The following is a 27,913-nucleotide window of genomic DNA, read 5'->3' on the forward strand; positions in this document are numbered from 1 at the left end:
GAGAGGGAAATGGGGGATCAGGAGGGTTTGGCTGAGTCTTGGAACAGCCCGCCGGGGCGAGGAGGCCACGGACAGCCTGAAAGGGAGGGATCCCCATGCGTGTTTGCAAACTCTCCGTGCGCTCTCCGTGCGTAAAGACTGTGGAGACTTGACATCCGGTGGTTTGGTAGACGGGCAGGGCGTCATTTGCCATGCCCTATCCAAATTTGATCACGTGATGTTCCATATTTTAATGGCAAGCAAAGAGTGATGTCTGAAATTGAGTTCAAAATTACAAGTACCTTAGCAGTGGGATAGTTAAGTCCAGTGAAGTCTTCATGCCATGTGTGTTTAGATTAATTGGCTACATCTAAGGGCGTATTAATCAAACTGGCCAAGAGGTGAATAATACATGTCCAGTGTTTAATAAACAGTTTTTAATAATAGAGGGAATTAGAGAATTTAGTTGGTTATTAGATTTGGTTTGCATACAGGGGACTTGGTTGCATGTCGAGGTTAAAATGGCTTTGAGATGGTTTGCGTTGACAGTTCTGCTCAGTTTACAAAGTGTGATGAACCACCTGTCATCCAGCAAACTTCCATTCTGAAGCTCCAGGGTCAGTGCTCTCTAATCACCATTACCAAGTATGTATAACCATAACTAAGTATTATGTTTGTCATTTTAGATAACTTTTATTCCATTTCACTCTTAAATTTACAAAAATCATTTGAATCCCGCAAAAAAACACTTTCTCATTAAAAAAAAATAGCTATACCTGAAAGAAGAGTTATGAGAATAAATATGCAATGCAGGTGGACTACTGTACAAAGCATTGCTCGACTCTTAGCTCTCACAGAATCATATCCTTTGTAATAACTTTCTGAAACCTAAACTGTATGTAGATTATGTTGATTCATTTTAATCTCAGTGTCACTATCCATTCATTTCAACACAGTTCTTACTGTAACATGGTCACGGCTCTATTGGTATCCAACAACAACTCTATCAGACCCAAAAATAAGACAAGAGGAATCATGGCTTGAACAATGTTGTTATGTTTGTAGGTTAAGGTCTCTTCCGCGGTGCTGTGCACAAGATATCCCAGTGCCGAGTGTCGGCTGACATTCCTTGAAGATCAGTTGCCCCCATCCCCGTTTATGCATGTCAGCCCCCCCATCCCAATCCATCACATAACTCTGGCAGGGGCAGAGACACTGGATAAGGCTGTAGGAACCTGTGAGAGCACTCTACCTAAGCGTCCCACTCCGACTGCAGTCGATTTCAAAATCTCTGGAAATCAGCGCGTAATCGTGTGTGACTTTGAGGCGATTTAATGACAAACTTTCAGGATAGAATGAGACAGATGATACTATTTTTACTTTGAATCTTGCAGGAAACAAACTGTCATTCTAACTGCACACTGATTAGTTTGAGAATGTCAGTTAGTGTGTCAGTTGTCATATGATAAGAAGGCGCAGAGTACTGAGCATCTTTGAAGACATATTTATACAGCTCTTTGCCTCATACTGTTTCTGATGTGGCATTTGTGTGCATATACATGTACTGTACTAGATTAATCAGTGTTTGCATGTGTTTGGGTGTGCATGCTTGAATTTGGACCCATGAAATTGAAATGAAATTGTGGCAGCCAGGCTCCTGGGTCAGAGGTCAGGTCTATGACATCAACGGAACATCCAGGAGGGAGGGTCTAAATTTACCCGCCATCCAGATTGCTCCCGACTCCATCCCTTGCGGCTATTAATAGACAGAGGACTTCTGCGTGGCATGCACCCACTCGCTCCGGGAGTGTGAACATGGCACATGAAAAAACAGAGGAATCTGACCTGAACTGGCCACTACCTCTGACCACTCATCTAGTGTTGATGGCAAAGGGGCAAGGGTTTAATTAGGTGTGGGGAAGAGCGGCTAATGGTTTATGTTTTAGTGTATCAAGTGGACTGCTTCACTAAGCCAAGAGAAAGTTAAAAATTGCCATGATTGAAAACTTGGAATTAATTAGTTTGGCGTGTTACCATGCTAATATTTGGTAATTAGCACAACACATTAAGTAGCAGAGGATAAAGTCGCTCTCCTTTCATGTGGGTTGTTATCAGAGCTTCTCTGTGCTTTGTTTACATAGCTGGGCTGGCCGTGCATGCATTTCAGTGCATGTGAGTCTCTCTGGCTAGCTAATGGCCGACGCTATGCACTGAGTGTTGCTGCGGAAGCGTAGTGCCCACCTTTGTGGCAATTTATCATGTTCTTTTTGGATGTAACTTGTATCGCCTAACTCTGAACATTGTGAACTGGACCTGGCCTTGGTGCCTTGGCACTAATCTAAAAAAGGGGGGAGGAAGACTAATAATGTGCAGCTGATACAAGCTGCATATATATGCTCTGTTAAACTTGTTTCTCATGGTTAGACCTCCGAACCATCCGTGGGGAAGGAGCTCTATCCATTCAGCAGAATAGTGTACGTACAATAAAATTCTTAAAGTCATTCGAGATCTCATCATGTTTATTTCTCCCAGGGAAATTAATAAGATTAAGTTCCATCACACCCACCCTCTGGTCCCCCTCCCCAGTTAAACACTGATAAACACAGCTTGGACAGCACTGTTGTCATTGTTTGCACTGTTAGCACTGTTAGCACTGTTAGCACCGTCAGCTGCGAGCTGACGGCTCAGCCATGATAAGAGCAGTTGAGATGCAACAGAACTGCTCTGAACTTGGATAAATTAAAACTTCATAAGTCAGTAAATCACCAGATTCACTAGATTCATTCTCGCACCAGGAATGTTCCAAAATTCATGGCAATCCATCCAATAGTTGTTGAGATATTCCAGTCTGGAACAAAGCGGTCGGCCGATAGAGCCATGCCATAAGGATAACTAAACATGTGATTATAGATCGACTGACTTGTTCAGTGAACTTTGATAGATAACAAGCCTGAGGCCGTGTGAGCCTTGTATCTGTGAAACATCTGCTACAGATTGTCATCGGGGGATGAGAATGGTTTCATAAACAACTCCTGCCAAAAATGATAATTGGCTCCCCCGACACAGTTCTGTTCCTCATCCCTGACTGTGGTACATAACAAACATAACATACTGCAAGCAATACTGTCCAAGCGTACTGTCTGAGACTCGCCTGTGACCACCGCCGACGTTAACAGGCTACTGCTGAATCGGATCCGGATTCTCACTAATTGCCCACTTTGCCTTTGATCATGTTCTCGTACCTGCTCTTCTCATCCACTTCTCTGTAGCTCTATGCAATAAGTTAAGGTGCTACTGTTGCTGCTGACACGCTTTGAAATAGGTGTCTTGCACATGACAACGCAAGTTATCAATATCACATATCTTAGCTGAGCAACTATTTAGGGAAAAGGATTCAAGTCGTCAATATGGTCCATTCCTCATGAAAGGATGAAGTGGATTCACAGGGAAACACTTTAACAGTCTCTTTACATGCAAAACTATTCACTTCAACTGACAAACTTTTCCATCTTCAAGTCTGGATCTTCAATTTACTGTTTCCCTTTTTTTTCTTTTCTTGGATATTCAATACCGACAACTTCTCCTCCGGCTGCCTGAAAGTCGGAGGGAGAAAGTTTCCATGTGGCCCCAGCACCCGCTCTTGGCGGGACAATCCCCGCTGTAGACCGAACTGTTTCCGTCTATCCACCTCTGCTGCTAGAGCACTCCCTTCTCCTCTCTTACTTTCTCCCTTTTTGTACTGTGACACAAACAGCCACTTTCCACTGCCCCAGACCTGAACCTTCATTCCAGTTCACTCACACTCTCTCTCTCTCTCTCTCTCTCTCTCTCTCTCTCTCTCTCTCTCTCTGTGTGTGTGTGACTGTGTGTCACACAATAAGTACCGTAACTATAAAGGCCAGGCAGTTGAATGGCCAAGCCATTAATCAAAATATGACTTCTGCAAAACAGAATCATATGCAAAAATAAAAAATAAAAGGTGCAAAATTCACAGAGAGCAAAATAACAAGAGCAGCAGAGCTCTAACAGGCTTTTGCTCCGGCCATTTGAAAAGCAATAAAACCTCACTAATCAGGTTTGTATTCCTATGGAATCTAGTGAAATTAGATAATGTAGTTAACTTGTATTTTCCATCAAAGAGCCCAACTGTGTGCATTAACAAACAGGCTTGAATCACATCTATAAATGGCAGAGTTGGATAACAGTGTGAGACCGGACTTCTGGTTGAAGGTTGCACTGGTTCATGTTGCTTGCCCCCTCCACTCCCCTTAGACCTGGCCTGGACTGCACTTGTTGGAGACCTGCTAAACATTGGCACCCTGACGGAGGTAATGAGTGCAGCTACTGCTACTGCACCCACATCAGTTGCCAGGCTTTTGGCCAAGGTAGCATAAGAAGGGTCATAAGAACATGGAACTCAACCATACCCTTAATTGTGTACTTAAATAATAACACATGTTTCTTATTCTAAATAATCATTCTCCCAAACAAAGGAGTTAAATCATGTTTGGCTGTTTGCTAATGCCTTTATCAATAGATGCTTTCAAATGGCCCCTTTTCACAAATCACGTCTTTACAACACAAAGACACATTTACGTAGTCACAGTGGGATTAACCACCTAGTAGGCCTCGAGGCAATAAATAAGCTGTGGGCCCCTATAGAACCCAGTGTTCCCCAACTTACTTCACTTGTTTATTCAAGCGTGTCAACACATAATATCAACTGGAACATTAAAGCTATTAGATTCATACAAAGGTCATTAGTCATTAGTAAAAGTGCAGGAGGGTGCCCTAGTAGCCTGGAGGTTTGAAGTGCCGACCACCCCAACATCCCCACTTCAAATCTAGTCAGGCTTGTTGTTCGTTTCATCTCTCTACTGTCAACTGTGTAATAATGGCACACGTTTCCTAAAACATACAGTTGGAATTAAAGCTCTGTCTATATTGATCAATTAATACAATTACCATATATTTCTTGCCACACTTCCTCAGTTGATAATACAGCATTGTATTCATTATGTATCATTATATTCATTAAGTGTATTTCTTCACAGTCAAGTTAATTAATCAGTACTGTACATAGACTGTATCCACTGTGATTTCACCCATTGGTTTGTAGACTGACGTTTTAAAGCTTTGAGTTCTGCATTTCGGCCGTCGCCATCTTGGTTTTTGTAACCAGATGTGACACTAGAGGGCGGAGCTAAGTACAACCAAATGCTGAATAAGGCATTTTTAGACGACCACAATGTTACAATTAACTTTCATGAACTGAAAAAACACTCTGAAAGGGTCAAAGTTTTAAGACAAAAACTCGGACAACACCCAGCCCTGACAACGCGTGGTAGCGACCTGTCAATCACAAGGTAGCCACGCCCTAAAGCACAGCCTGTTTTATGGTCTAATTCACTCTAAATGGGAAAATTATTTACAAAATAAACATCATGCTGTACTGAATAAGACTTGAAGCAAGCGATTGAGACCATAAACTCATGTTTACAATGTTCACTGAAGTAATGAATCAAGTGAGAAGTAGGGTCATACAATATGACTTATTTTTGCAACCAGAGAGAGTTGCCCCCTGCTGGCCATTCAAAATAATGCAAGTTTAAGGCACTTTAGCCTTCAGCCTCACTTTTCAGACCCGGAGGTTGAAACCTGGTATTGTATTTGTGGAGGCTGACTGAGGAAGCTCTTTTTATGTTACTGTTTCACACTTAGGTATGGTATGCACAGACAATAATGATGAAAGAAAGGGAAACAATATTTCTGGCTGATCCTGCAAACAACAAGTCATAAATGACAACTCGAATGTCATGCATAAATGATATGTTACTGGAACAGCTTGACCATTACGGGTGGCACTCTAACAAACACTCTATATGTATATCGAGTCATCGATTTCAGAGTTAATCGAATTCAATATAACTTAATAATTTCTTTTATTGAACAATCTAATGTTTTAATGCATAATATGCAGTGGCCAGTACACATTACATTAGTTTTGAAAGAAACCTCCCCACCTACACCTCACCACCTTTATGAATCTCCAGTACCGTATGCTCTCATATCAGCTGTCAGATCAACCAGTTCCACAGCAACAAACAAGTAAACAATCAAGGAACTGATGTCAGTGAACATTTCTTTTTCTTGAGGCAAAAAACTAAAAAACCCTAAACTGGATAACCGTAGGGATGACATGACACTCTGATACGGTGTGATAAATACCTGTTCCAACTGGTAAACATTACAACAACTGCATAATGATCAAATGACTGCCCTCCAACACCGTCCACGCACACATACACACACACTCAATGGCATCTTAACTGATGGAAACTTCCCTTCCTGGCATAGTGTGGGCCGTCAGTGTGGTCCATTTCCTGCCAGGTCTGAACCGGCTGAGCCAGGGACTCATGTTCCACTCAGGGGGCCTTCAATCACTCTTACCCCCGGCCCCGCTGCAGGCACGCCGTAGTGGCTGTGAGGTCAGACGACGGGGCAAAGGGACTGAAACGAGAGATGGGACGAGGTCTCCCTCTGCTGCTGTCTCATCATATGTGCCCTGAGAAAGTGCACACAGCAGTGACATTCCCAAAATGGAAACCCATTCTTAAAAATAGTATAAACTCTGCTGTTATCCAAGGAGGAGATGAAAGGAGTTAGTCCAAATGGGAAACATGTATTTACAGGACAATTATAGCAGATTTCTTTAAATATTTTGCATACTAAGGCACTAATTTAGTTTCATTACCACTATCTAAATGACCATTTATGGATACCTCTCCTATCAAGCTGTACACAGGACATGTGCATGTATGATTTTTTTATATATATATTGAAACTGCAGAATTAATATTTAAAGTGTGAGAAAATGTGGAGGAATTAATAGATTTGGTATTAGATTAACTCAACAGGTTAGTCTTTAATAACAAAACATCTTCTCACTGGGTTATCATTATTGTAACTGTTTATTGTTCGTGCTATAAATACCCACAGTGTAGTTTGAATTCCTATTCCAAAGCTGCAGGTCATTAATACATCCATGCTGCAGACTTGTGAAGTTTACTTCAAGGGCATGGTGCACATCCACTGCGCCTGCGCTGTACGAGTACCCCCGGAAGTACTTCTATGCACGCGTAGATTTTGACAACCTTAAAAAGACTACAAAACAACTACCTGGCAGCTGTGTCGGAACAAACCTCTTCAGTAATGCCAGTAACAAGACTACTGTAAGTGTGCAGTTGTTTCTCCTAATTTCTAGGCGTGAATACGCAGACGGACGCCCCAGATAGAGATTACATCTTTGCTAGTCCGCTTCTCTGTCAGATTGGTAAACTAGCAAACCCAGCTAACCTTAGCATGTCTTGAGCTTCCAGCTGCCCCCCCCCACCCCCGTATGTCTGAAAGCAGCTTTTTGCACACGTTTTTTTCCATTTGTTGTACACCACGGTGGAGTGCTTGAATCAGTTACCCATGTGTTCACTGTCTCTATTAAAATGACGTTACGCAACAAGCACGTCTCCAGCATTAGCCAGCTATGCTAAAAACATACTACCGTAAACACGTGACCACGACCTCCAGTTCGCTTTATGATCTTTTCAAAAATAAAATAAAAAGTTTTCGACCAGCTGCTGAACATAGTGGAGCGTTTATCAGTCACGTGTTTCCATACGTCATTCCATACATCACATCAAGGCGCAGCGTGTGGTTTGTGTGCTTTGGATGGCAAACCACAAACAGTGATCACATCCTGTGGGCTTTCATTACAGAGCTCTCTTTTGAAACGGATCTTTTTTTAATTTTATTTCTGCTTTTATCCATTTTTGACAACAAAAGGCTACAGATACATGTTGCCACACACATCTAGATGATTAGTTGCTCTCTAATATCCTCCCAGTTGTTAATGGGATTGCATCAGATACAGGATGTCTGGGAATGATACTGGAGATGATGCAAGTTGTGTGCCTCTCCTCAGATACCCTCTCTACCAGTTGGGAAACCCTCAGCTGAGGATCTTCAGACCCAGCTGGTTCCTGACCCTGGTGAGGCCCGGGAAAGAGCAGCCTCCTGACACCGTCCAGTTTCGCATCCCAATGGAGTAAGTCTTTAGTTACAGCTCCTCCCTGTCATCAGGCAGAGATGCATTGGAGAAATACAATGATTCTGTTTAATAACAACACATTTCCCCATGACTAAAATGATTAATTAACAATAAATGATTGCCAATTTAATATTCTGTTGATTGTATGGCTATGGTTGAATTATATTACGTTTGAGTCATCTATTTGGTATAAACTCTTGAGGAAGTCAAACTGTATGTGTTGTAAGCTGTATGTATGCTACACCTTCATCAGGAGCGTGGATTGTACTACTGTACATATGCCACAGAAAAGCCGTGATTGTCCATCATACATGTGTGTCTGTGCGGTATCAAACTTCTTACACAAAGGTGAATAGATGTTTACAAAACACAAATGAAAAACATGATTTCCCTAGTGCTTCCTACTATCAACATGTTTGTGACACAAGTGAGGTAAAATGATTATATGCTTTTGTAAGTTTACTGTGACTTAAAATAGTTTGCTTCAACTTGCATTTTGGTATTCTGATGCCACTCTATATGGCCCTCGAGAAGATGCACAATCAGTGTATTGCTTGTTTGTTATATAATAATACTACATTACTTCTGTGATGAAATGGAGATAAGTAAAGGTGTATGTGTTGATGTACATGTGCAGAAGAAACGTTAAATAATCACATCATTTGGTTGTCCTGTTATTGCCTAATCCTACTTTATTGAATGAGTTAATTTATGGTATCTTTCTCCATTGAGCCATACAATATATATATATATATATATATGTATATATATGTATATATATACATGTATATATATATACAAATGTATATGTATATATATATATATATATATATATATATATATATATACATATAGCCCTGTGTGGGCTGTACATATTAATTATTAATATTACGAGACTGCAAAATCAGTTGGCATTAAAGTCATTTCAGGCTATTACTTTTGTTTGAGTATTGTGAACATATGGTTCATGTTTTAGGCTGCATTGATTTGTTTTTAATGGCACTGTAGCAGCTGGACCAGTACTGTTTAGCTGGATTTTGGCATTATGGCCACCAGGTGGCGTGACCGCCTCAGGAACATGAACCAGTGGCTCAGTCCTCAACAGTAAAGTCAGCTCTTACCGCCTTATGTCTTCAATGAGCTCAGTTGCAATGGTGAGGTGAGGTCAAAAGAGCTTTTATTTGGTGCTGCAGTTGAGGTTTGAGCCATGTTGTAAACAGAAAGACGTAAAACATTCGTCATCTAGAGGAGCCAATATTAATATCGACACAGAAGATGAAAGCAAAATGTTCTTGATCGTTTTCCAAAACTTGTGTCAAATAGAGTTTACAATACCACTTTACTGCCTCCTCATTTTGCGCATAAATGCTCCTTTGCTATACATATACTATCTGTGTGTGTGTGTGTGTATATGCCCACTTTATTAGGTACACCTGTTCAACCACTTGTTACTGCAAATATTTAATCAGCTAATCAGGTGGCAATAACTCAATGCATTTAGGCGTGTAGACATGGTCGAGATGATCTGCTGGAATTCAAGCCAAGCATCAGAATGGGGAAGAAAGACGTTTTAAGTGACTTTGAACTTGGTTTGTTGGTGCCAGCCTTGCTGGTTTGACTATTCAAATAGCTGCCGATCAACTGGGATCTTCACGCACAACCGTCTCGAAGGTTTACAAAGAATAGTGAGAAAAAAAGAAAACATGCAGTAAACGGTAGTTGTCTGGGAAAAAACGCCTTGTTTATGGCAAATGTCAGAGGAGAATAGCCAGACTGGTTGGAGCAGATAGAAAGGCAAGTAACTCAAATAACCACTCGTTAACATCAGGAAAATGAGGCTACAATTGGCACTGGCTTTCCAAAATTGGGCAATAGAAGATTGGAAAAACGTTGCCTGGTCTGACGAGTCTTGATTTCTGCTGTGATATTCAGATGCTAGGGTCAGAATACGGCGTAAACAACATAAGAAGCATGGATCCATCCTGCATTGTAACAACGGTTCAGGCTGCTGGTGGTGTCATGGTGTGGGGGATATTTTCTTGGGCCCCTTACTACCGATTGAGCATCATTTAAACACCATAGCTGGCCTGAGTATTCAAGCCCGTCCCCTTTTATCACCAAAGCTTATACATCTTTGGCTACTTCCAGCAGGATGACGCATTATGACAAAACATACAAAACCGGAACTATTGAGGTATAGTTTTAGTTAATGAAAACTGTTGACATTGCTTTTTTCTAGTCATCAGATTATATTGAACTTTTCAGTCAATCTAGTCCAGACCAAAAAAGTCACCATGTCTTTCTCCCTGTTGTTTTTCATAGTTAACTTTAACTTAAGTAACTCTGAGTCCTCATGACTGCTCATTGTTTGCTACTTGTGTAGCCTTAATATTGCATGTGCAGCACAGGAAACTGCACCGCTGCATTCCAAAAAAAAAAGAAAAAAAAGTTTGTATTTTTTTAGAATACATTTTAGTCTTGTCTCTTTTCGTTGACTATATCAACATACAATATGCACGCAGTAAGTGTGTTATGGAGACTGTGCAGCCTGGTCACCGTCTCACCTTAGTATGGGGGGGGGGGTCACTGAGGTTAGCACTGCTCCTCAGGTGATGAGAACGCCAGAGCCCACACTGGGAGGAAAAATTGAAGTTTGAGGCAGATCATCTGTGTGTCTCTGGTGGGGTTTAGACCATAATCTGTTCATCCAGGTGCCTGGCCTCCCACTCTGATTCTTGCCTCTTCTCTGCCAAACTCCTAGGGTGCTTATGTAATTGTGTGAGTGTGTGTGCGCACGCGCTTGTCAGTGTGGGTTAGTCAGTTTGTGAAAATGGTGTGTGTGTCTCTCTGCGTGTGTGTATATACTGTATGCACAAAAGTGGGGTAAGTGCAGGGTGCGTGTGTGTTTATAAGGGTGTGTAAGGGTTTTTTTCCTCACAGTCTTTGATGCCTGGGAGAGGTGCATGGCTGATTGATATGCTGCTGGGGCCTCGGTGTGGACTTGAAACACTGTTATTTTTTTAATTTTTTTTTTGCTTTTTCGTACACACAATGAAGTAAATGGACACCGATGGAGAGACAGTGACACAAACCAAATATCACTCCCACTCCCGGCGTATTGATGACTCTGAGCCTTTATGGCAGTGAAAGCTGTTATAGTTATGACTCTTGAGGGTAGGCGGCGTTGGCGCGGAAAAGTTGTATTGCCGAGCAGCTGTTAATGATGTCGGCGTTCTCGAGACAATTACACGTAGTGGCCTTTATCTCATTGACACCTGGGAGCTAGATATAAATGGTGTCTCTCTCTCTCTCGCTGTAGTTTCCATGCTTGTTTGCAGTATCACTTGCTATCATCTGTGCATGTCTTTCTCTGTCCCACCCGGGGCTCTGCTGTTTATTGTGCTTTTTCTTAAACACTTTGCAACGCATCCAAAACCAATCCCTCTTTGGCACACCTTTTGAGACACCTGGACTGTGTTCCCTCCATACTTCTCTCTCTACCTGCTGGAGGGACATACTTTTTTGTCTTTTTGATTGTTCTCAACCCTTTTGTGCTATGTTAGTATTTCCTCTCCGCTCTTGAAGGAACATCATCAAGTTTCTGGGTTTACACCCACGCACGCACGCACGCGCACGCGCACGCGCACGCGCACGCGCACACACACACACACACACACACACACACACACACACACACACACACACACACACACACACACACACACAAGAAAAGAACACGCTGAACGTTGTGTTCGGCCGACTGCTCAGTCACATTTCATGCTGCTATGCTGTCTAATAACTATGAAACCAGACCGTGCTGCGGTTTCTCACCGTGATCAGACGTGAACGAAATGACCCCGCTACACAACAGTGTCACGTCGTCTCTCCGCTCCGACAAGTGTTGAGAACCTGTTGGATCCAACAGTGTTGTGATCTCCACGGCAATCACTATGTTACTGCTCGCCCCGGTCCAATTCGTTAACACAGGGCTCAAGTTGGAAACTGGGTTATTTTTCACGCAAATTAAACTTGATTTATGTCATAGGAAGTCATTCAGCGAGCCAGTAGAGGAGTGTAACTAACTGTCGACGCTTTAATGACCTGTCTCTCTGTAAGTAGTGAAGTGATGTCTGGTGACCCGTTCTTTTGATCTATTTCTTTTCCATTGTAGGACCAAAACCCGAACAATAAATCTAATCCTTCACACGCTGCTCTCATACTCTCAACTTCTCAACTGTCTCCTCTCTCCCTAAGTCTCAGGTTCCTTAATGGCTTTCCCTCTAAACAAAGTATGCTATTATGATCTTGATACTTAGTGTTGAGCAACTTCTGTGCATGCATTGTCTCTGCAGATGGGAGGGTTAAAGTAGTGAGTGTGCGTATCTCGACCCAAACCCGACAATGGGGCAGGCTGACAATAAGGAGCGGCTTTCTTTTGCCTTTCATCTGCGCAGAAAACAACTCTCCTGTTTCATTCTCACCACTAAGCCGCTCTGACACAATGTACTTTGATGTTGTGTGTGTGTGTGTGTGTGTGTGTGTGTGTGTGTGTGTGTGTGTGTGTGTGTGTGTGTGTGTGTGTGTGTGTGTGTGTGTGTGTGTGTGTGTGTGGGGACTGGTTGGTGTACCTTTAGATGTTTGTTGTATGGTGTGTTAATAAAGGGTCCACATTAAATGAAGTCTAAGAGGCTTATTAGAACACACAGCGTTAACATATCAGAGGGACAATTCATCTGTTTGTTACTGAGGAATGCTCCCGCTCTTTTAAAGTCGTTACCATTGTTCGCTGTTCCTATTTGCTGATGCAGTTGCCGTGTATGTCATCATATTTTTCTCTTAAACCATTACATCATTCTGCTGTATTAGTTTATACAATGGCAATTCAAACTGAAAAGTCTGCCAGCAAATTATAAAAACAACATCTATGTCAAGCTTGTTGGCGCTTTGGCTGTCACCATTTTATAAAAAATAGATTTTTCGGGGTAACGTGAGGCAAATTACATAGAGAAAAAAGAGGCCACATAGTTGATGATGTGTTGAAGGGTTGAGGCTCCTTTAAACTGCAGTAAGCGCCTGTAGCCTGCAGCTCTGCATCACCTCTGTGTGGCTGCATCCTCTTCTTTTCCATTCCCTCGCAGTACTTCAAGTTGATCTGCCGACCGAAAAAAGGCCCCATAAAAAGCCCAAATGTAGATGCAGCCCAGTTTCTATCAAACAAGGAACCACATTAAAAGCTTCTCAGTGGTTTGCCAAGTCAAGTTGCAAAAACAAGCAACCTTTCCAAGGAGGATTCATGGTAGCCACAAGAAGCACCATGGTCACTGAATCATCCCTATACAAAGTAACGTTCAACTTAAAACAAGAAGGACATGTCAACAGCATTCTTTGGATCAAATGTTGTTATAGTGTTTGCTAATTTACAAGGACTGTGGCACGGCATTCAGTTTACACAGCAGAGTACACACACCATTTTTGAAGCGTGACTCACCACGATGACCGAGATGAAACTACCAGATTACCAACGTTTTTCACATCACATTTTTTTCAGTTACCCACTTTTCACCGCTAAACCAACTGTTTGTTGTTAACCTGAGAACAGAGTCGACATCGGTATGTTTTCCCATCCTACATTTTATGTTATTATGGGTCCTATATTGAGTATAGTATTGAGGGTGACCGTGGCTGAGTGGAGAGCAGGGCCGCCTTTCAATCAGAGGGTCAGCGGTTCGATCCCCAGCTCCTGCTCCGCTAGTCTCATGTCAATGTGTCCTTGAGCAAGACACTTAACCCTAAAAATTGCTCCCGTAGCTGCGTCTACAGTGTGTAGATAGATCCTAAAAAAAATTGTAAGTCGCTTTGGATGAAAGCATCTGCTAAATGACCGTAATGTAATGTAATGAGTACAGCTACAGCGCTAACATGTTTGTACCATACATACACATTTGATAACGTTACCAAATATAAGACATTGAACCTTTTCGTTCATATTTTTGTGGATAATGTGAAAAATCGCCATAGTTGAGTATTTTGCAAATACAAAAATGTCCCAATTGACTGACTTGTTCTCCTTTTTTTGTGGATTTTATCAACCTGTTTAGGTCATAATCATTTACTTTCCAGTTTTGTACCTTTTTAGAGTTTAGTCTCATGAACTTGTGAGTAGTAACATTGATGAACTACAGTGTTGAGTCTCTTCTAAACTCAAATCCCATTCACTCGGCAGATGTTCTTTTAGCACCAGCGCGTTAAAAGACAAGTGGCATGCAGTAGTCTCTGAGCTCTCAGAATACATTCACTATCCTTATTGTCAAACACTGTCAAAGCCGCCTCTGTCCTGTCTCGCATGTTTTATACGGTGCCCTTTCACCTACTTCTCTCACATGCACAGGTGTAAATGGACTTTGAACTACTGGAACTGATACTCACAATCTCCTTGGCCCAGTGAGAGTTAGCCCACATTTGAGAATGGGGAAATATTCAGGAGCATGTAGAGTCACTGCAGAGGAAGGATCACATTTGAGAGCAGCTGATCGAGGTGTGCGGCTTAATCTGCAGATTCACAAATCTGCTATATTGTCACACACAAACCTTCTCTGTCACAGCGGGGCTTAAACAAAGGCCCGCTGTGCCATAGTGGTTTCCTCTGTGCCTGCATCCCTTCAGAGACCTATTGCTTTGAGCACTACTTGATATCAGATTTAGGTCTTACATCTCTCCTTGACACCTCTCCCTGAACAATGCAGAACAATATAACTTTTTGAATTGTTTCCTAACAATGATGCCAGTGTTCTTGTTTTAGACCTGCTCGGCAACAACGTACCATAACTTAACCTAATCCGTCGTCTGCCCATCGTCGGATGCCCTTCTAGGTTTTGCTTTTGGAGTTCTTTCATCATCTTGGGGCAAGGAATCTTTGTAGCGCGTGCGTTTGCGTATAAATATACACACCAGTTGCTGAGGAACGATGCCTTTTTAGCCCTGGCAGTTGCTCGGGGCAGGTTTTCATACTTCCTGTAAGGCAGAGGTGTGAAAGGTTAGCTTGTGGAGAAAGATGGGTGTTTATACAGGGGTGATGGTCAGATGCTGCCTGCATCACTGCTGGAGACACCACGCCCTTTGTCTAAGTTTAGCCTTGTTTATGAACCCTCTTAACTTGACATTTTCTCCTCAACTTTCACCCCAAGGCTTTGTCTGGGACTGGATTACAGTTTCAGCTGAAATGGGAGTCATGTATTGACTCGGGTCAGAAAAAAATCTGATGTAACCCCTCTCAATCTAGTGTTCTCTCTGTGTGTGTGTCTGTCTGTCTGTCTGTCTGTCTGTCTGTGTGTGTGTGTGTGTGTGTGTGTGTGTGTGTGTGTGTGTGTGTGTGGATGTATTCATAGTTAATCTCTAAATATAGTGTTCAATATAAATTAGTAGCTGGTATATATGTATGTTTGTTGCATTTTACATTTTACTTACTTACTTCTGTCTCTGTTTCCTTTATCTTTGAGTCGTGTATTTGCAGCTAACGCCAGTTCATTAAGCACATATGTACATGCACAGGCATCTTGTGCATATTTCATATACCTCTGCGTTTGTGGTGACTGGATCATTTGAGCGTTGAAAGCAGCAGGATTTAGATTCTCCCCATTAATCAGGATCAGTGTTGCCTCTGCTAATGATCCAGACGAGACTTCGTAGTCCCCGAGCCACTTTCCTCTCCTCCAGTTCCTCGCCCCTGCTTTCTAGGAAAACCTGTCTCTCAGCGCTATCGCTCTCTCTCTCTTTCTCTCTCTCTCTCTTTCTTTCTCCCTTGATCTCAAGTACCCCCGGTCTGGCTGCTCTGCTTCACTGCCCTCCAGTGCACGCACACACGCACACGCACACGCACACACACACACACACACACACACACACACACACACACACACACACACACACACACACTGTTAGATGGGGGGGGGGGGGGGTATGGGGGGAGGCGGGTGCAAATGGAGCAGAAAGGCATATCTACATGCCGCATCAGAAACACATTTCTCTCTCCTCGACTGGGTAAAGGGAGAAAAATGTTTCTAACGGGACGGTAACAAGTTCGTTTACAGCTTTCTTCTCACAGTGATGCAGAAACTCCCTCACCCTAACACCGCCAGTAGTCCTAGACCAGAACTGGGTCTGGGAGGCAGAGCTTAGTTCTCTCTGAAGGTGGTGTTTGGTAGAAAAAAACAGATCATAGTCCAGAGTCATCGCATCAAACCACCCTGCTTCTGTAATGGTGAAATCAAATGTGGAAATAGTTAATCAAGTATGGTAAATGTATGCTGAGCTTGCTTGATCAACACAACGCAGCAGGTCGAATGGAAGTGTTCTAGGTCTACATCAGTGGAAGCTTTGCCAACATTTATCGTATTATAGAGCACAAGGAAGTTGTTTGTACGGCATGGAAACATATATTACATCATTCTCAGGTACAAAGAGTCTTTGTGTTCACAGATGGGATTTTCTCACGCAAATGTTTGCTTCACCTAATATTGTTACAGCAGCCCAAGGTATTGTGCTATTTCCTCAGAACAGAAATATTACATTATTCTGTTCTATCAAAGAAACGAATGAGGTGATAGAAGACGCCATATCCGAGGCACTCATGTCAGACCACAGCGTCGCTATTAAGCACTTTGTCAGACGCATTTGGGAAGTGCTCTCCACCAGCCTAATCCAATTGGCTCGATTGATTAGCAGTTAAAAGCCTTTCTTCCTCTGTTCAGAGCAATCCATTCCAAATGCTGCCCAGTGGGCGAGCTCTAGCTGGGCTGGCCCACCGGATCAGTTGGTGCCAGGTCCACTTCCCGTGTAGGGTTTCACCGGGCGCGATCAATACATGCAGACGGCTAATTGGATGAACACTGACACTCACATTTCTCTTCTCTCCACTTTATGGTCCAGAGAATAAAAGCTGAATATGGGTTTATACCGTAGGGGAGCGTCCTGTCAGTTACAGTAGGTAATATAATGACAGAGCTTATGGGAATGCAGTGTGTGGAAATAGGCTGTATCATTCATATGTAGGTGTCAACTAAGTGAATGTGGTGTTATTTGCTGGACAGTGATCCAGCATTGTAACCTTACACTCACTCAAATCAGTCCGCATACAAACACTGATGCTGGATGCCTTTTTTAACTCCTGTTCTCCTTTTTCTCCCCTTATTTGTGTGTTCTTTCTCTTCTCTGTGCGCTCTATACATGTCTGGACAGAATGACCAAGTGTGACGTAAAGAACTACCTGGAGAATATCTATAACGTCCCTGTAGGAGCAGTCCGCACCAGGATACAGTTTGGTGAGTGTCTTCACAATTATTCTTTGACATGAAATTGAGATTATGAAGTGAAGTGCTGGAATAATTACATATTGCTACTTTTTTTTGAGTGAGTTAGTTGTTGGAGTATGATGCTGCCCCATCGGCTATGGGTCCGACGAAGGCTAAGCCTCTGGGGGCAAGGTGCTGTATTAACTGGGGTTCTGGAGTAGCCGGCGAATATCCAGACTCAGACTTCCTTTCCACTGATTGTTCGTGGGTCAATTTCAAATTAAGTCCATAACTTCTAGCTCACGTAACAGTTTTGATGGATACGATTTGTGGACAGTTCTTTTATTTATCTGGTACGTATCCCTGTAAGGCCAATTGTATGCAGCAATTGTTGTGGTTCTTCAGGCCTGAAGTGGTAACTCCACCCCGTGGGTGAATTAACTGGAGAGGTCTGTGTCATCACATGGGTTTGGCTTTCTTTGTTTTCCGGTATTGAATGTATTTTATTTGTTGCATCACGTTAAGGCGACTGGAGAATAACAAAAACAATACACACAGGCATTATTGCATGAGTCACTGACCTCATGACTAGGAAAGCTAGGGGTGGAAGAACATTACACACATCATAACTGTACATCTATGTAGAGACATGGAGCCCGTCCAAACTGGAGCGAGAGAGGGTGTTAAGGCGGTGGTGAAAACACTTGATTCATGGTATGCAATACCAAGCCGCAAATATTTCATCCAAATTAAAATCCTAAAGTTGTACTGCAGCTGTTGTGAGTAAATCGAGCAAGTGGTGTCTGCACACGCACAAACACACACACACACACACACACACACACACACACACACACACACACACACACACACACACACACACATACACACACAGCTGAGCTCTTAACTTCCACCATGTATTAAACTCTGCTTCCGCAAACACTGATGTATATGAATAGTTGATAGTTGATTTGATAATTGAATGAATAAAATGTAACATTAAAACAATTTCCTGCAATAAAGAATTACTATCCAATATATCTATATATATATATATTCTGTTGGAATTTGATATAAAACTATTTTATACAGAGTTATACTAGACTACTCACCACAGCCCAGTATTGAAAATATACTGTTAAATAAGTGTTTTGTCAATCCGTACAGCCCCGTCTTTATTTAAAATGTGTCTTTGAAGTATCAAACATTCACTATTTGTAGCCATGAACGTAAGTAGCTGTGGTCAACTTTACTTCATTTTACAGCGGACTCCAGCAATGAAAACGTTTCACAGTAGAAAAGAAAAGCATCAAGTCAAACATCTCAAACTACTCCAGCAGCATAATCCCCCTATCACTATCCATCTGAATGCTCAGTGACACTTATTATCTCCCAAAAGTATTGCTCAATACAATTGTAAATGCCTCAGTCTTCCCATTGACGTGCAGCAGCGGGAGTGTTTTCCAGCGGCTAGCTGTGGTAGTTGTTAGCGTGCCTGACTCTCCTTTCCCCCGAACACACACAGCTGCTTATCTGACAATCTGCTGCAGCAGCATTCCAGCCTCCAGCTGTCCCAGGACACTCCACGCTCCCTCCACACAAACACGTACTATTCACTTACAAACTTGCAGCTTCAGGGCTCCAAGTGCGCCCCCCCCCCCCCCTCCTGCCCCCTTGTCAAGGATGATCATAGAGCCAACAGTGTTATATCATTGAGTTAATATTCCTCTCTACTTTTTATTGGGGGAGGAAACTGCTTAAGTTTGCTTGGACTGATTTTGGGGTCCCTTCTAGTCATAAGATTTGGCAAGTTCATGGAAGAACAGAAGTAGAGGACATATAGGTGGCTTGAAGTTGGAGAGGCGTTGACGGACATGCTGAGAAGAGTAGGCACCACGTCCTTCTGTGCTGCGCCTGAAGGGCCACGAGGAGCCCCCTCTACCTCTGGAGGAGGGAGGAGGAGAGAGGCACCTAGCTTGGCGTAGCCTACAGTTTGGAGGACCCATTAACGCTGTTTATTACAGTTGTGTCATTAAAAGCGAGGGGAAAAGGAAAGCCCCCTCGGGTGGGTGGGTGGAAGGAAAGCAGTGAACTGTGGGGGGACGGAGAAGAAAGGGCGGCTCGGGGGCCCCCGGTGTTCCAGAGGTGCGTCAGAGAAGGTATCCCTGTCTGCGTCAGGAGTTCCACTCCACTGGCAGCACAAAGGCGGCAGCGGGCGGAGGAGAGCGGAGGAACGCAAACGACCCTTTCTTCCCTCCATGGGCGGCAGGGGTATTTTGGAAGGAGTTGCCATGGTTACCCCTCCGGCCTGGGATTTGTAATGTGATAGCTGGCTGCCAAACCGCAATCTCAAAGTGGGAGAAATTGTGCTTGCGTTTGCGAGTGTTGCATGAAAGCTCTGTCTGTGTGTCTGTATGCGTTAGGAAAGGCCCATCATGTGAATGAAGAGAAACACTTCTACTTCTCTCTCTCTCTCTCTCTCTCTCTCTCTCTCTCTCTCTCTCTCTCTCTCTCTCTCTCTCTCTCTCTCTCTCTCTCTCTCTCTCTCTCTCTCTCTCTCTGTGTGTGTGTGTGTGTGTGTGTGTGTGTGTGTGTGTGTGTGTGTGTGTGTGTGTGTGTGTGTGTGTGTGTGTGTGTGTGGAGGGACAGGTCAGTGTCTTACCTTGCTCGTTCAAAGGTTGTAGCAGTTCCCTGTGGATTTCCTCAGAAATCAGGAACACACACACACACACTCTTCGTTACCGTTGTCTCCCACCCACACATGAGCCTCCTGTTAGCCGGGGGGGGGGGGGGGGGGGGGGGGGGCTTTCCCTGAGCTTTGGGCTGCCTGGCTAGTGATTACTAGCTACATATACGACACACAGAAATGACTCATTACAGCGGTATGGTTCCCTTGTTTTTCATGCCATAAACTGTTCCCATGGCTATGCAGTCACACAGAGAGTTGACTTGACCACCAGCGTCTCATTGAGATCAGAGTTTTGAGGCAGCGATGAAACGTTTGATGCTGTGGTCAGTAGCCATCGTGGATAGTAGCATAACGTAAAGATTGAGGCACCTGTGTAAAGTGCTTTTAAGTTTTGTAAAATTACCTTTTGATTTATGACTCCTAGCCTGTCTATATATATACATACACACACACACACACACACACACACACACACACACACACACACACACACACACACACACACACACACACACACAGCAGCTCCCAGAGTCCCCTGTCTTGCAGAGGTCTGACAGGAGAGAGGATGATGTCATCATCATCTCCAGCTGGGGAAGAGGTTAACCTGCAGTCAACAAGATCAAGCTCTGCTTTACCACACATACACACACAGTATTCTCTGCTCTACAGGGAAATTAACTACAATTAAATAGGAATTAAACATAATGTGATTATTGCACAGATAAATAGATGTCAGGATAGTGCTTTAGTCATTTTTTCTAGTGGTGGACTTGAATTATTTTCTTTTTAATTGATTATTGATTTGGGCTTAATAGCATCAGAAAACAATGACACATCACTATTACCTAGATGACATTATCAAATGTCTTGTTTTATTAAACCAAAAGTTCAAAACTCTACTACCCAAAATATTCCGTTAGTGTTAATGATGGGACAAATGCTGGAACGATCAAATGTGCATTTTTGCTTGAACTTGACTGATTGCAACTCCGATAGTGATAATCATGAAAAATGTTCATAGAAAAAAAAAAAAAAACACTCATTTGCAACATCATCCACCAAGACCCCAAACAACTAGAGAAGCTACCTCAGTGTAGAAGCAGTATAGCAGTAAAGCTCCAGTTGACAAATTTCCATCGTCTTCACAGTATATTGTCATACCCAACTCTCACCATATTCATAAATGTCACCATCGTCACTTTGTCCCACTGTCTGCTGTCACACGACCAGAATTTAGTCACTCCTGTTTACCAACAAATGCAATACCTGCTGTTCTGTGTTTCTCAGGCTCCAACAAGAAGAGGAATCATCTCAACCAGAAGGTGAAGCAGCCTGACTATAAAGTAGCCTACGTTCAGCTGGTGAGAAGACACACACACACACACACACACACACACACACACACACACACACACACACACACACACACACACACACACACACACACACACACACACACACACTCATCCTCATGTGTTGGGTGTGTTGTTTGACTAGCGTCAGCTCACTGACTCCTGTTCTGTACACAGTGGGAGGTGGAGACCCCCTTCCACAATCACTTTCTCTCTCCAACATTGTAGGGGCGGCATTATTAAACACAACACCCAGGAGGAAAGGGCATTTTAGGGGCCTTGAGCCTTGAGCTTTTGTGTCATGAGCTATTTTTGAAAGGGGGACTAGGGAGACGGGTTAGTTGATGTTCTCCCACGGAGCCCTGAGGGGCCGGCAGCCTTTTGAAGGCGAGCCCTCAAACTCACTCTCGGACAAATGCAGGTACGAACAGACGAACAATACAAGTGAACACGTGTGCACACATGTTCCACAAATGTTTTAACAAGCACTGTTCTTTCGCCTTCCATTTCAAATGTTCTCATGAGGGAATCCTCTCATGCACGCACATACGTAGATGCACACAAATCACCCTACCTTGCGTCTCTCTCCTGTGTGGTTCACACACTCTAGCTGGCCCCCTTGAGAAAGCATCAGTCTGGGTTCTTGCAGGGCTCGAGGGTGAAAGGTCGTCTTTGGTTACATGCCAGACTTATTACAGGAAATATTGAGATATGTTTATCATCTGGTGTAGCTCTCTTTTCTGTGCTTGTGTGCCATAGAAAGAATGTGAGCAATCATGTGCACTTTTTGTGTGTGTGTGTGTGTGTGTGTGTGTGTGTGTGTCTGTGTGTGTTTGTGTTTCGAAGGGGCACTCAGACTCCCTCATTGCATCACAGCTGTTGCCTTCACACCTGTGTTTGAGGTGAGCGTTGGGTCAGGAAGGCCCATTCCCTGCACGTCTTGCCAATGTTTGAAGTCTGTTAGTCTTTGAAATCAAACAAACCTCCCTCCAAAATGTCAAAAAAACCCTCACTGTTTTAATGCGCCTTTGATGCAGACGTGAAAAGCAAGGGGCCTTTGTTTTGTGCCTGCCGTTTTGATCTCGCTCAGACAAATCAGCAGCGGTGTAGACGCTTGTTTACGCCGCGCCGCCCACCCAGCCATCAATCTTGAAATGGATGAATAATGAAAATTGTCTAAACACGACATTTGAAAGAGGATACATAATTGAAGCAGCCATGAATCTTTAAACTGGGAGACTTCCTCTTGTCTGACACCAAGGAAGTGGCCTGTGATTGTGTGTGCGTCTGGAATTCCTCGCGGAGTCAGTAGTGATGCTTCTGTCTCACCAGATGCACACGACGATGATAGGTGTGAGGATGCAGAACGGCACACACACACACACACACACACACACACACACACACACACACACACACACACACACACACACACACACACACACACACGTTCACACACACATCTGTGACATGTGTGCATCATTCATGCATGCACATCCCCAGAGGACTTGTTTGACTTGAGTGTCATTCGCTCTGCAGTCACAATCACGTCGTGGTTTTCTGAACGTCGCGGTTTACTGAAGTCATGCTCATTTGATGGTGAACAGTGGGTAGAAATGCTCAGATGCAGGCTCTCTTTGTGCTTAAAATGGCTTGATATAAAACCGAATATCCGGCCTATTTCTCTGGCAGGTTTTTGGAAAAAACATTCTCTCACTCAACTCTTTCCTACCTCGCTCTCTTTCTTGTGTAAGCACTCACACAAACTCGCACACACACAGAGCCCCCAGAAAACCCTCCTTTCTTTTGCAGCGGTGGGTAGAAAACAAGATTGTTCCTAATTGACTCCACATGTGGGAGAGTGTTCTGTGGGTCGATGCTCACACCGCGGTCCCCCCATTCTACCCTCATCCTCCCCTCTCCCGCCTCTCTCCCCTGCTCCCTCCATCAGCTAATATTGCAGCAGTAATACTCTCCCTCTCTCATTCCTTGCTCTTTGTTTGTGGTTGGAGGGAGGCCTCCCGTTAGAGGGGTTCCGTGACTGCCATTTTCCTCAGGCTTACAGGGGGGACCCCAGTAACGGGGGAAGAGATAGCGTCTGCATGTGTGTGTGTGTGTGTGTGTGTGTGTGTGTGTGTGTGTGTGTGTGTGTGTGTGTGAGAGAGGGGATCACACAGGCCCGGTGGGTGGGGGTGGGGGGGTTGACTAAGGGTATGATGGAGTCATGCCAGAGCAGGGAGGTCCAGAGACGGGACAAAGCGATCAGTGGGAAGGGGAAGAGGATGTGTGTGTGTGTGACGGAGGGGGGCACAGGGTGGTGGTGCAGGTAGTGGGGTGACAAAAACAGCAGTACAATATGAAAGTCTATCAGACTGCTTTCAGGTCTGGCTGCACATCAATGGGGCTGCTTTCATGCACCGCTAGGACGGGCCGAGTCTAAACGGGCTAACTCTAACAGCTACGCTCAGGGTAACACTTGTTTCCGATTTTCGCAGTCAACTCATACTGTTCCATCTGTTTGATGCTGTAAAGGGCTGATGCTGGAAAATCCAAATCTGCATTGCACTTTCTGACCTCTGTTCACGTACAGTAGGTGGAGTTACGTTTCTTGACTGGTTCGCTATGCCTTTCTGTCATATTTTTCTTAGGTTTTTAGGAATATTCTTGTATGTGCACAGCAAGTCACTTTAATTTTCAGTAAAACCTGCTCATTTTTTGCAGCGAATCCTCTTTCAAAGTCGACTTTAATGTGCCTGCTAGAGAAGAAGGTTTTTTTTTTTTGCAGCCGACCATGTTCATAATGCATGTCAGACCCTGTGGTTTACCCCTCATTAAATTATCTTGGCCCATCTCACAGCTGAAGTGCAACGTGCCACCATTTCCAGTTAAACCTCACTTCCATCTGAAGCCTTCGAAACCCAATCGGGTGCTTTTCATGAAAGAGAAAGCGGTGCACTTCTGAAATTATAGTCATTTCTAAATGTTTTCAGTCATTGTTCTGCAACATTATCAGTCAAACATTGACGATACAGTACTTTCTGCCTGGCATGCGAATGAAAAGGCTGTGGTGAGTTTTGGTCAGAGGAGGAGTTATTTTCTGTCTTTTGGAGTGGCAGCTAGTTTGCGAGCTTTGCTTTGCTTTCTGGTGCCAGCTGCAGCACTTCAGTGGGCTGAGTGCTCAGAGTGCATGTTGAAAGCTCCCAGAGGGTGACGCTGTGAATATATGAATGGGATGCCTACCGCTCTCAGCTTTTCTGAATGATCCAGATTAGTGCCACATTGTGCTGTAAATGTAAAAAGCATGCTGTAAAAGTAACGACGTCCAATCAGCAGATTGTCTACAGCTGGTCAAATCTGACGGCATGCTGTATTTCAACATTGCTTGCAGGATTTTGTAAAATTGCTTTTTTTATTTTGTATTATTCATTTAAATGTCATTAGCATTTCTTTGGTTGAACCGCCCTTGCATTACAGGGAGCAGTTTTGAAAGTTCTTTTTGGAACATATTCCTAATTTAATATATAATCGAATAGAAGAGGTTTATTAGCTGGTAGGTGAAGCTTCTCCATCATTTCCTGAAAGACTGTGACGGTGTCCGTGTAAAGAAAGGAATCTCAGACATGTTCCCGGCTTTCTGAAGAGGTCAGAGGGGAGGAGCAGCAGTTTGTGTTTCTTTGTGTGTTGAGCACTGCATGGCACGTCCAGGCACCTGTGGAATGCTCGCAACCATTTAGCATAAATATCCACGCTAGTTAACCGTTGTTTGACAGTCCGTATACACCTCACCGGGGAGTCTGTAAGCATCGTCGTGAGTCTGTCCTTTTGGGGTGTGGTTGCCGTGCGGTTGAGTTTATCTGTGGACAAAAGCTCTCCTCATACAGTCTGCATGAGGGCGAAAGTAGTGAAAGTAGATGATGGAGTGAAAACTTTGCAGCAGAAGGGAGAGCAGGCACACAGATGGTCCAAGGTTCTGTCACGATGCCGACCTTTAGTTGTCATGAAGTGAGCAGCTAGTTTTGTTTACACATATGTTAATGACGTCATTATTTTGGTAGTAGTCACGATCTAGTTCTCCACATTTGAGGACAGCGCAGATCCATTTACACATATCTTAAATGCTTTAAATTTGATTTACATAACATTAAAATAATATGATCTGTGTGGTTTTATATTGTTTTTGTCTGGAAGTCACATCCATGTATTCTTATGCATTTTAAGAAGTTGCTTTATTTACTTAAGCTACAAACAAACTTAAACCCTGACATTTTTTGCATTTTCTCTTCTTGTGAAGACGGCTCGTTTAGCTATTGGTGGCTTTTTATTATTAGTCGTGTGTCTGGTGGCCATGTTTTCATAAAGATAGTAAATAAGGTGTCAAGATTTCTCTCTAGAGCCCTGACCACTGACAGCAATGCAGCAAACCAGTTGCACCAGTCAGATTGCTCTGTGCCCCAAAAGCAACGTCCCGATCTGACGACCACAGAACAAAACAAGATATGGGGTTGGACCAACAGTTGTAGAATAAGTGGCAGCTTCATTCAAATTGCTCATTTCCCGTGTTTCTTTCTGCTTCTTTCTCCACCCCCGCTCGATCCACAGGGAAGGCATCACTCTAAGGGAACGAGAATGGGGAGTGACGGAAAGAGAGAGAGAGAGAGAGAGAGAGAGAGAGAGAGAGAGAGAGAGAGAGAGAGAGAGAGAGAGAGAGAGAGAGAGAGAGAGAGAGAGACAGAAAAACAAACAGAGGGAGAGACTGAGTGGCAAACATGGAGGAGTTGTGACACAGCTGAAAAGGGGGGAGAGTGAGAGAGAGAAAGAAACAGCTGTATTGAGAGTGATTATGAGAGGGAAGCTGTGGCCAAGTCTGGCTCTCCTCTCTGTTTGACTGACACTAGATGGCAACGTTTGGCTGTTCAGCTTCTCTCTCGCCTCCCCTCATCTCCTATCTGTTATTGACTCCTTGTTGCTTAACAATAGACCCTCCAGGGTTGTGTGTGTGTGTGTGTGTGTGTGTGTGTGTGTGTGTGTGTGTGTGTGTGTGTGTGTGTGTGTGTGTGTGACTGTTTCTATCTGGCTAGGCTGAAAACCCCCAGGATCCCCCTCATCCTCCCGATCGTGTTCTCCACGTGTTCTAACCCCCGGCTCTCTGGAGCTGGAGGTGCTGAATCGGGCGGTCAGGCCGACGGGGAAATCTTGCTTATCTGTCTGGAATTTTATTATTTCCAACCATATAGATCATGATTCCCTCCCTCCTTCACACAGGCTTTCCTCACAGCATTTTTTGTCTTGTTTGCCGCTCTGCTTCCTTCCCTTCCCTGTGCTGCCTCACCCTTGCTTATCACGCCAATTAACATTTTTAACTTTTGCCACAATTCCCCCAGTGCTTTCTTCTGTCTCACTTTTCTCTTTTACATAGAGCTGGACAGTTAATCACGTGAAATTTGCTATTTCATTTCATACCACTAGTAATTCTTACATGACAATGTTTCTCCTGTATGCACGGCTGCTTGTCAGTCGTACATTTCACAGCAAAGGGCATCCTCTTATGCTATTCTTTGTAGTTAAAATATGTTTTAAACAATTATAATGTAACTATTAATATCTATTGATAATAGGAGTTATCATCTTCAGATAACTTGTGTCATGTTCATTTACACAAACCGCTCTGGACTGTTGGTGACGTGACCCTGTAGTGGTCGCGTCACATCTCATATAAACATCCCATATAAAAGGGAGACATTACAGCAGTATCATAGTGAAAACAAACAAACAAACAAACATTGAATTACATAACAAATTAAAACAAAATGAGTATCGATAAAACCATTCAAAGAAAATGTATCTAACACCAACATTGTGCAACATGTTTTTTTCTAACTATTAATGATAGTCAAAAGCACATACTGCACATTAAAAGCAATGTCCTGCTTCCCACCATATTCATACAGTCACCTGAAATATCATCACAAAATACAATGTGATGAAGTTATCAAGGCCAACATCTCTGCTCTCTAACTGCACTAACTAGAGCCTTGGTTTTTGCAACACTATGTCCAGTGAGCGCGTATAACATAGTGACAGTTGCAACATTTGGATTACATGTAGGATTGTGAGAGAAAAATGGAAGCATGATTTCTAAATGAGAAAATCCAGGTTTTCCTTTTTGTCCAGAGTCATGCAGCCCTACTTTCACTTAAATATATCTGTCAGCATTCTAGGCGTATAAATCTTCGGAAGGAAGGAATGGGCTGATACACTAATTAGTGCGTGTTCATATATATGTGTGTGTGTGTGTGTGTGTGCACACACATGCATGTGTGCTGGTGGTGAGCCTAATAAAAGGAGAAGCTTTTCCTGGCAATCAAGCTTCGCTGAAAGCCCCCCCCCCCATCTCCCTATGTGTCTCCTGATTTGGAAAATCCACTCCTAAGTAAAATCCTGTGTGAGAGTGTATGTGTAGGTTTCGTAAGAGCTCAGTGGAGAGAGAACATGAATTATAGAG

General features: G+C 43.4%; 1 protein-coding gene across 1 annotated transcript in view; it reads left to right on the plus strand.

Annotated features, from left to right (window-relative positions):
* Positions 1-7,101: 7,101 nt before the first annotated feature.
* Positions 7,102-27,913, plus strand: part of mrpl23 (mitochondrial ribosomal protein L23) — a 34,322-nt gene continuing 13,510 nt past the window's right edge. Inside the window, exons 1-4 of the mRNA XM_068723616.1 lie at positions 7,102-7,211; positions 7,958-8,080; positions 17,318-17,400; positions 21,347-21,420. Of these exons, the coding sequence (XP_068579717.1) occupies positions 7,192-7,211; positions 7,958-8,080; positions 17,318-17,400; positions 21,347-21,420 (300 nt within the window). The 5' untranslated portion in view covers positions 7,102-7,191. The remainder of the gene's footprint in view (positions 7,212-7,957; positions 8,081-17,317; positions 17,401-21,346; positions 21,421-27,913) is intronic.

Source organism: Cebidichthys violaceus, unplaced genomic scaffold (assembly GCF_023349555.1).
Source record: "Cebidichthys violaceus isolate CVI_PGR_0920_01 unplaced genomic scaffold, fCebVio1.0.p SCAF_3, whole genome shotgun sequence".
Classification (NCBI taxonomy): Eukaryota; Metazoa; Chordata; class Actinopteri; order Perciformes; family Stichaeidae; genus Cebidichthys; species Cebidichthys violaceus.